General features: G+C 41.8%; 1 protein-coding gene across 5 annotated transcripts in view; it reads left to right on the forward strand.

The window, feature by feature from the left end:
* LOC308073509 (glycerol kinase-like) overlaps window positions 1-10,419 on the forward strand; it is a 31,537-nt gene extending 21,118 nt beyond the window's left edge. Inside the window, exons 15-21 of one of the 5 annotated variants that reach the window (XM_080412437.1) lie at window positions 840-924; window positions 2,545-2,595; window positions 2,764-2,833; window positions 4,673-4,816; window positions 6,994-7,125; window positions 7,441-7,515; window positions 9,849-10,419. In XM_080412437.1, the coding sequence (XP_080268563.1) occupies window positions 840-924; window positions 2,545-2,595; window positions 2,764-2,833; window positions 4,673-4,816; window positions 6,994-7,125; window positions 7,441-7,514 (556 nt within the window). In that variant the 3' untranslated portion in view covers window position 7,515; window positions 9,849-10,419. Of the gene's footprint in view, window positions 1-839; window positions 925-2,544; window positions 2,596-2,763; window positions 2,834-4,672; window positions 4,817-6,993; window positions 7,126-7,440; window positions 7,516-9,848 lie in introns of those variants that run through there. The other 4 variants (XM_080412438.1, XM_080412439.1, XM_080412440.1 and 1 more) reach the window with 4 other exon arrangements.
* The last annotated feature ends 537 nt before the right edge of the window (window positions 10,420-10,956 follow it).

Consider the following 10,956-nt stretch of genomic DNA (forward strand, 5'->3'; position numbering starts at 1 on the left):
CCACTGTTCCAATGTCCTGTAATCCCTTGTCGCTGCTGACCCCTAATGGCTGTTAAGGGCAGTGCAGTGTAGATCAGTGTTTACTAACCTGCGGTCTGGCCCCGCTTGGGGGGTGCCAAAGGGGCCCCCCCAAAGGATCCCCCCCCCCTTCCCAAAGGGGCCCCCCCAAAGGGAAACCCCCTGGTTGGGAAACACTTAAAGGGATATTTGTTTGAAAGTGAAATATAAATCAATAGTATTCACATGAGTTCTCCAGGACACAGTGTGAGTCAACACAGTGAGGGTCATAACAACCGTCTTATCTCTTCTGTTTGCAGTGAAAGTAACTAAGTACATTTACTCAAGTAGTGTGCTTTATTACAGGTACTTTTACTTGAGTATGTCCATTTTTCAATAGGCTATAAATATTGTACTTTTTAACAAACCACACATTATAATAATTACATAGCTACTTCTTAAGCCCTGTTTCATACTTCGGCTGTTTTCTTTTTGAGTACTTTCACATTGGTACTGTTAGTATACTTTGAGGCAAATGCTTTTGTGCTTTTACTCAAGTCATTGTCAACCTATCTTCATATAAGTAACTTATATCTTATAACTTTCCAGGAATAGAAAGCCTGCTATTTCTATTCGCTCGGATTCCCCATCAGTGATGTCACTGGTAGGCAGGTTTCTGAACTGTCCACAGCCCCTCCTCTGAGACACATACAGAGAAGACGACAAAAATGGGACCATTATTATAATGAGCATTAGTGAGGACAAATGATATGAAGATATGCTGGAAAATGGGTGAAATCGTCCTTTAAAAGTAAATAATCTGGGTACTTCATCTTGTGTAGGATCATCTGTGGACTGACCCAGTTCACCAACAGGAACCACCTGGCCTTCGCTGCCCTGGAGGCCGTCTGCTTCCAGACCAGAGAGGTGAGAGAGCGAGAGAGACACATTTCATACTGGAGATATAAATATTCTGTGACTATACTTGAAAAGGTGAGAAAATCGGAAGAATCGCTGTCAGTCTGGGCTTTATTTCTGGGGTCTTCAACGTTTTCAGGCCAAGGACCCCTTGGTTGAGAGAGAGAGATAAAGCAGGGACCCCCATTTATATATTATATAGTATAAAATATATTATTTCTTCATAGATTTCATTGGCAGCTTCATAGACTTGTTTCACAGCACTATCATGTTGGATTTGGATTCATGTTAATGTGTATTTCCAGACATTTAACCATGCACCTAAACAACACTTAGTATACCTGACCTTTCACTCTGTACTTAGTCTGCTCTTTTCCCCCTATACCAAACCACTTTGCCGAAAGTAGCAGATCTACAAGCGCACAACGCCTCGCAGCGCGAGGCGTTGTGTGCTTGTAGATCTGCTATTTTTGGCTAAAGTTCTCCTCAGAATATGGATGCTTGGTTGAAGTGGTAAAATGTAAAAATCACACAAAGATTGGGCGGACCCCCTGTAGTAACTCTGAGGACCCCCTAGGGGTCCCGGACCCCCTGTTGAAGACCTCTGCTTTATTTATTTGTATATACTCTGGCAGTGAAAGAGTTAATGATCAATCAATCGAGTCGTGTTCCGGCCTTTCACCTTTTCCGTGGGTTTGTCTCTCTGTCTGTGACACTTTGCCCCCCTAGTTACTCAGTACAGCGTGTGTCACCGTCGAGTCACAACACAAGACCATGAAACTTAACTTAACTTTCACATATTGCTTCATTTATTACTCAATGTCTGACATTATGGTGCAATTTCGGTGGTCAAAGGTCAAGAGGTTTGGTTATTGACTAACTCATTGTCTACGTGACTTATGAGCTGTCCATGGCAGAAGGATGAGACTTATTCAATGTGAAAGCTTGTCTCAAACCATTTCACGTCCCTGCATTCTATTAAGCACCTATTTCATGCACATTGTTGAAAATGTCTGTCTATAATGACATGCCCAAAATAGGGACGCCAGGTTGAACGTGGTTCACCTTTCTATACGATTTAATGCACAACTATGCACATTTACCCTTGTTTGATTGAATTTCTGGGGTATTTGTAAATAGGTAACAGGGTTAGGATTAGGCATATACTAGAGGTCAGGTTTAGGGGTTAGGGTTGGAATTAGGCCTGATTTATACATAGTAGCGAGCCAGTGCCGTGCGCCGAAAATAGCCCATCTGCAAGCTCACTGTGAGCTTGTAGATCGTCTATTTCCGGATTAAGATTTAGGGTTAAAAATGTCATTCATTATAATAATGATTAGACCTATTTGATCCTGCAGGGGAAATTCAGTTTTCAGCTTCACCTCAGCTGATCAGAATTGAGCGCAAGGGGGAGCAGTTAAGGGTTAAGCGTCTTGCTCAGGGACACATTCGACGGTGGGAATCAAACCTGGGACCTTCTGTCACCCACCTAAAATGTTCATATCCTCACGTGTGTGTGTGTGTGTGTGTGTGTGTGTGTGTGTGTGTGTGTGTGTGTGTGTGTGTGTGTGTGTGTGTGTGTGTGTGTGTGTGTGTGTGTGTGTGTGTGTGTGTGTGTGTGTGTGTCAGATCCTAGACGCTATGAACCAGGACAGTGGAGTTCCTCTCACTCAGCTGCGGGTGAGATACTGTGATGACACTGTGACTTTGTGTTGGTTCTTCTGCATAGTGCAGACTGTTGTACAGGTGTATTCTACTGCATAGTGCAGACTGTTGTACAGGTGTATTCTACTGCATAGTGCAGACTGACTATCTATCTATCTATCCCTCTATCTCTCTATCTATCAGGTGGATGGAGGCATGACGTGTAACAAACTGTTAATGCAGCTGCAAGCTGATATACTGTGCGTGCCTGTTGGTAAGATGCATGCACACACACACACACACACGCACACACACACACACACACACACACACACACACACACGCACACACACACGCTCACACACACACACACACACACACACACACACACACACACACACACACACACACACACACACACACACACACACACACACACACACACACACACACACACACACACACACACACAGAGACAGACAGACAGACAGACAGACAGACAGACAGACAGACAGACAGACAGACAGACAGACAGTAGGAAAGCTTTAGAGGGAGACAGTTTAGGAGAGTCAGTCAGTAGCAAAGCTGTCTCTCTATCTCTCTGTCTCTGTCTGTATGTCTCTGTCTGTCTTTCTTTTTTCTTTTTTTTATCGTTTTTATTACAGAAAAGGGTTGGCATAGAAAGACAAACTGAAGTACATATATGTATATATATTTTTTTTCCGTATCCCCCTTTTCTCTTTTCTTTTTTCTCCCCATAACCCCCCCACCCCAGAGGACTATGACCATACTGTCAACCAGACCAGGTTCATAGCTAGAGTCCCCCCCCCCCCCCCGCGTTAATCTGGAGGGAGCGCGTTTTGGTTTTGGAAATATAAGAGGAAGGGGCCCCAGATGGAGTAAAACATTTGAGCTGAACCTCTGATAGAGTACTTTATTTTTTCTAATTTTAAAAAGAACATAAGGTCCTGTAACCAGAGTGATATTCTAGGTGGGGTGGCTGATTTCCATTCTAGTAAAATTTTCCTACGGGCTAGCAAGGACGCAAAGGAAATAGCATTCTTGATTTTTTTCCAAGATGGAGAGTGCTCACCGGACACCCCAAAAATAGCGAGTTCAAAGCTCACCTCAAAGGCATCTGAGAGAGTTTTAAATACATCTGTACAAAAAAACTATTCAACTGGGGCAGGACCAGAACATGTGAGTCAAGTTGGCTGGGTCATGTTGACATCTCTCACAGCTCCCATCCAGGTCAGGAAAGATTCTGCTTAATCTAGCCTTACTAATGGGCACGGTGGAGAACTTTAAACTGTATCAGATTGAGACGGGCACAGGAAGTAATCCCATTCACTGCACTCGTAGCCCGGTCCCATCTATCCTCCGGTATCACCCCGGTTCCCCCTCCCAGTCCCCCTTAATCTTGTTGAGTGAGGCGTCATTAAATGAAGATATAGAGCTGTAAATGTTTGATATGAGACCTTGAAGTTGAGCAGGGGTCTGTAACAAAAGATCAAATTTCAAGTCTGGTTCTAAATTAGGAAAGGTTGGGCTTTGGGTTTGAACAAAGTGTCTGATTTGAAAGTACCGGAATAGATGTGAACGGGGGAGGTTGAATTTGTTGAGTGAAAGGTAATTGAAAGTGGCAAAAGTCCCGTCTATGTAAAGGTCAGTGAATTCATACAGGCCTGATCTTTTCCAGTGCAAAAAGCTGGCATCCTATTTAGCAGGGAGAAATAAATGGTTGTTGCATATGGGGCCTTCTAAAGAGAAGCCACTAAAATTGAAATGCTGACGGAATTGGGCCCAAATCTTAAGAGTAGATATAACAACGAGGTCTGAAGTGAATCGTTTCTCTCTCCTCTCTGACTTAAACAACATAAACTTCCACTTTGATGTCTCAACAATCGATGACATTGATATGTATCAAACTTTGTGCAGGCTGAACATAAAATGGATGCATACACACTGTTAGAAAAATGTCGTGTGTGTGTGTGTGTGTGTGTGTGTGTGTGTGTGTGTGTGTGTGTGTGTGTGTGTGTGTGTGCGTGTGCGTGTGCGTGTATGTGTGCGTGCCTGTGCTTGTGTGTGTGTGTGCATGTGTGCGTGCGTGCAGTTCGTCCCACCATGGCAGAGACCACTGCTCTGGGCGTAGCCATTGCAGCGGGTGCAGCAGAGGGGGTGGAGGTGTGGAGTAATAATCCTGATCATCTAACTGACCTGGTCACGGAGAAATACCAGCCTCAGATCAACCCTGAAGGTACAGTACCACAACACCACCTCACTGTACAATGTCACATTCCATAAGGAGCAGTATAGGGCTGGGCCATTAACCCAAAACATATCCAAACCATCATTTATATCCAATAACAGACTTGATCTTGTTCATGTAGGTTAATCAGTTAATCGACAAACAGTTTTTTTTTGCGGGGGGGGGGGGGGGGGGGGTTACATTTCTTATCAACCAATCGACACACTTTAAAAAAAAACATAATATATATATATTTTTAATAATAGAAAATAGCCAGTCTACGAGCTCACAATGCATCGCATCGTGAGCTTGTAGACTGGCTATTTTCGCCAATAATTTAACTTAGTAATCGTTCATTAATCAAACTAACTGCAACAGTTAATCAAACGAATCTAATCTAACTAAAACGTGTCAATTATTTTTAAAAAAACTATCAATAATTTTATAAAATAAAATAATAGATTAGCAATGAATCCATATTTTGGGCATGTCATTATAGGCAAACATTTTTCATTGTTTTAAAATAGTGAAAATCGATCTAGTTCACAAGCTTATTCACCTGTTTCCTAGGCTGTGTGTTTTCCACTTCCTGTCGATTTCATTGGATATCATTGGTCATCTGACCAGTTTCATTGGATTTCATTGGATCAAATCAACAGGAAGTGGAAAACACACAGCCTAGGAATCTGCCTGTTTCACTATTTTTACACAACACCATTGTGCGACAAAGTATAAAAGTATTAGCCTGGTAAACCCTCCCTCCGGAAATCTCATTTACATTTGGAAATGAGATTTCCGGAGGGAGGGTTTACCAGGCTATAAAAGTATATCACTCGATTATTCAATTAAAAAAAAAAAAAATTGTTCGAATAATTGCTAAGAAAATAATGGATAGTTGCAGTTCTTTTTAATTTGGTCATGTTTGAGTTTCCAGTCTTCACCAGCCTGGCATGGAATTACATGGAACACACTGTGGTTATTGATGACTCCAGTAGCTCACACTGCCACCAAGTGGAAAGGTTTAGTCATTACACCATCTCAGCATCATGTAGATTAGGATCCACAAACTTGCGACGCGACGCGAGCTTGTAGATCTGCTATTTTCAAACATTTTTGTACTTTTACTTTTGGTACTTTAAGTACATTTTGATACCAATACTTTAGTTATTTTACTCAAGTAAATTTTGAATTCCGAACTTTTACTTGTAACAGAGTGCTTCTACATTGCAGTATTGATACTTTTACTTAACTTTTGAGTACTTTTAACACCACTGCTAGCGACTGACCAAGATATGGCATAGCATGTTGTTTGGTCAGATGCTACAGTAGGTTCATTGTTTACCTGGTGTCCTATAGTTTCAAATGTACAGAATGTTATTTAGATTGTTTAGAGACAGATGCTAGGCTCATATACCTGGTAAATGGTAAATGGTGCATTTATATAGCGCTTCTATCCGAAGCGCTTTACATTGATTGTGCCATTAACCCATTCACACACACATTCATACACCGATGGCGGAGGAAACCATGCAAGGCACCAACCTGCTCATCGGGAGCAATTAGGGGTTCAGTGTCTTGCTCAAGGACACTTCGACACTAACTCTAGGGGAGCGCCCCAGCCCGGGATCGAACTGGGAACCTTGCGGTTTTCCAGTTCACTCTACCCGGCCACTCAACCCCTGAGCCACTGTAGTTTCTTACTACACCGTTCTCTCTATACTCTATTTATTCAGAGTATTTCCCTTGTTTATTGTAAGTCGCTCTGGATAAGAGCGTCTGCTAAATCCCTAGATCAGGGGTCTTCAACAGGGGGTCCGGGACCCCTAGGGGGTCCCCAGAGCTACTATAGGGGGTCCACCAAATCTTTGTGTGATAGGATTTAGTTTTTTTACATTAACCACTTGAACCCTACAATTCCTTTTCTGAGGGAAACATTAGCCGAAAATAGCAGATCTACAAAGAGCTTGTAGATCGGCAGTTTTTGGCAAAGAGGCTATAGGTGTAGAGGGAAAAAAGAGCAGACTAAGTAAAAAAAAACTTTAATCTGAAACACAATTTTATACAATATAGAGTAGGGGGTCCCTGCTTCATCTCTCTCTCAGCTAGGGGGTCCACGTTGAAGACCCTTGCCCTAGATTGTAAATGGTCAGTGTCTGACTGACTGACTGACTGTCGTCCTGGCACAGAGAGCGAGTTCCGGTTTGCTCGATGGAAGAAGGCTGTTCAGAAGGCCATGAACTGGGAGACCACAGAAGAGCCCTGCTGTAACTCCAACGGTACAAACACAACCCCCAACGGTACAAACACAACCCCCAACGGTACAAACACAACCCACACCTGTTATCTAAGGACACATCCATGTCCTGTTATCTTAAATCATGACAATGTAATCTTCTGGTTATCTTAAAATCATGATAATCTTAAAGGGGCGGTGTGGATATAATTTGATGACCAGCGGAACCGGTAGGCAGTGGTTCCGGTAGGAGACACAAAGGAGACTCTTTGTGTCTCCTACCAGAACCGCTGCCTACCAGTCCCGCTGGTTGGTGAATGAGGCACAATGTCTTCTTCTGAACCATAATAATAATCATAATAATCATAATGATCATAATAATCACAATAACCATCCACAGGTTTAGCAAAGACGGTGAACGGCTCTCCGTGGGGGGTGCCCCCCAGTCCTCCCTCCAACAGGGTGGACCACTAAGGTCCGATAATTATAAATCTGCATGTTAACGTCACCGTACTAACGTGCACTGCAGGACAGTAACTCAGTACATCTACTTAATGTACTGCACTTAAGTACACTTTGCTGCTAATGTGTCTCTGCTTCTTAAAAGAGCACGTCACCCATTATCAACCATGGTCCTCCTCACTAATGCTCAGTATGACACGGCATCATTTATTCTGTCATCGATGGAGGTTCCAAGCTAATAGAAACTGCAACTTTTCTCTTCCTGGAAAGTTGGCATGCTGAAAGAATGAAAGGAGCCCTTGTCCTTTGCATTAACCCGTTAAATCCGGGGACGCATACTCTGTCATTTTAGATTTCTTTGGCTATTCAAAAATAGCAGATATACAAGATATACTATATATATACTATTTAAAAAAAAAAAAGATTGTAAAATATTTTGTTCCAGGGACCTCCAGAAGCAAAGATTTGAGTTACAAATATTCGCATATATATATATATATATATATATATATAGAAAGTATAAAATCTTGTTCGTAATTTGCCAACCTGCCTACCGATGATGTCACTGGTAGGCAGGTTTCTGAGCTGTCCACGGCCCTCCTATGAGACACAGAGTGAGTAGACAGAAACGGTGCCACATTATTATGAGCATTATATGAAGATAGGTTGAAAATGGGTGAAGTGCTCCTTTGAGGGTTTGCTTGTTATTGGCTGATGGTTGCATCATTGGGCATAACTGTGTGTGTGTGTGTGTGTGTGTGTGTGTGTGTGTGTGTGTGTGTGTGTGTGTGTGTGTGTGTGTGTGTGTGTGTGTGTGTGTGTGTGTGTGTGTGTGTGTGTGTGTGTGTGTGTGTGTGTGTGTGTGTGTGTGTGTGTGTGTGTGTGTGTGTGTGTGTGTGTGTGTTTGTGCACGTGCGTGCGTGCGCGCTTACGTGCTCGTGTGTGTTTGTGTGTAGTTCGTCCCACCATGACACAGACCATGGTGGGACATGTGCCTCATTATTATTAGCATTAGTGAGGACCAATTATATGAAGATAGGTTGAAAATGGGTGAAGTGCTCCTTTTGCTTGATGTTGGCTGATGGTTGCATCATTAACTGAGTGTGCGTGTGTGTAGCCAGGTGTGCGCTTGTATACGAGTACACAACATGGGCATGCATGTTGCCCCATGCCATGCTTAACTTCAACAACATTTCTAATGCTGCAATCTGTGACTTATATATATCCTACCTGGCATTTGAACCAGGTCCCACATTTCTACTGTTGAGCTACAGTATTAGCACGTTTATACACAGTATTGACCTTCATGCAATACCTCTTGTCAACCAGTAGGTGCCCTACCCGACCACAGCATATAAATGCTCTCAATATAAGTTAGTTATATTATATTAACATACTCTACCATTACAGCTTGATTACAGCTTAAAAGGGGTATTTAACATATATCCAGGCTTGTGTGTGCACCCAGACACCCTGTGTCTGATAAAATGAATATTAAATATCTAAATATTGAATCAAGCTACTTAAAGGGATATTTCACTTTCAAATAAAATAAACATAAAATAAATATATAAAAAATGAATGAAAAAAGTAATGGAAAAATCACACCCCTCACGTATTAGAAGGACATTCTAAAGCGTGAGGGGCCGTGATTTTTCCATTACTTTTTTATATCCCTTTAGTTGCTTGATTCAATATTTAGATTTTTGATATTCATTTTATCAGACACACCCACTTCCTATATAAACTATACAAACTCCATTTTAACCATGTAAGGCCAGTCCTCACCAATGCAACTCCTTGCACTGCCATTTGGTATAATGGTTGCAAGGAGTTGCGAGGAGTTGCATGTTGCAAGGAGTTGCGTCGCGAATCCTTGGTGTGGACTGGCCTTTAGGCTCACTGAAAACACATGTCCCGTGTTTATTTATTGTTTTTTTTCTATGTAAAAAATTTAATGCCATGAAAAATAAAAACATTTAAATAATTATTGAAAAAACATGGCCACCTCACGCTTTAGAAGGACAATATCAGTCACCAGAACCAGGGACGTGTGTTTTCAATGAGCCTAACATGGTTAAAATGGAGTTGAATGGGCTTATAGGAAGGGGGCGTGTCTGATAAAATGAATATCAAATATCTAAACATTGAATAAAACATCTAAATATTGAATCAAGCAACTTTTAAACTGTCTGGGGTGCACACAAAAGCCTGAGTAGATGTTTGTTCTGACCCCCAGAAGTGTTTAAAAGAGAAATACCCCTTTAATTCATTTCACCCAGCCTGAAGAAAACCATCAGTACTTTGTTCCATCAGGTTTGAACTTCTCTCTCCTCTTCTCCACAGATCACCAGCAATAACTGTCAATCCTGGCTACACCGTCACCATGGAAACATGGAGGATTATTATTATTATTATGGGATGTTTACTGGAAGTGAGCGGCGCTCTGCTATCTACTGTGATACTTAACGGCTTCTGTTGAAGAGAAGCTTGGCAGATTATTATTAATCATTATTATTATTATTATTATTATTATTACGCCATGATTGACACTGTGCCATGACCCAACTTGTGCCATCTTCAGTTTAAGCACTTTCACCCTGGCGTCCCAGTTTTAAGGCCAGTCCACACCAATGCAACTCCTTGCAACTCCTTGCAACAACGTGCAACTAATTGCAACCATTATCCCCAATGGCAGTTGCAAGGGTAACAGGATAGGTGGGCACTAGGGACATCTGGGTACCTCAATGTCTATTTTGTCCAAAATGTTAAAAAAAATTTAAGTAAAGATGATTGAGTATACATGATTAGAACATGATTGAACATTTGACAATTAAGGTTTAATATTTCTACAATTGCTAGAAATTGCTACAAAACCTTAGCCTGACACTCAGCCTGAATTTTCATTTGGTTTCACTCCATTATTCAGTCTGAAAGCCCTCTCAGTGCAGCCGTTTTCTAACAGATTTTCAACCGAGAAAACCCCGCCTTCGGCAGCGTCACCAGACCCTGAATGAGAGGCTAGCGATTCAGGGGCTGGAGCCAGGCTAACAAAACCTGCATATCCAGTTATTTTGGGGCATAAATAAGAAGTGGGAGGATAAAATTAAGTCTGATAATGATATACCGTGCATGTTCACATCATGTATACTTTACTTAAAACCATTTTTAAAATATTTGATTTTGTAACATTATGGACAAAATAGCCAATCTTACATGGAGGTGCCCAGATGTCCCTAGTAGTGCATTGGTGTGGACCGGCCTTAAAACTGTTTTGTTGCAAGGAGTTGCGACTAGTTGCATTGGTGCGGTCTGGCCTTTAGGCAAGTCATTATAGGCGAACATGTGACGACGTCAACATGTCGTATAGATCGCCTATTCTAGAAAAATCTGAGGTATAAAACAGGGCATGAATGGCTGAAGCTCAATGAGCTTCTGAAGAAATAACTATGAA

This window comes from Gymnoscopelus braueri (assembly GCF_963280865.1).
Source record: "Gymnoscopelus braueri genome assembly, chromosome: 18".
NCBI classification, from domain to species: Eukaryota; Metazoa; Chordata; class Actinopteri; order Myctophiformes; family Myctophidae; genus Gymnoscopelus; species Gymnoscopelus braueri.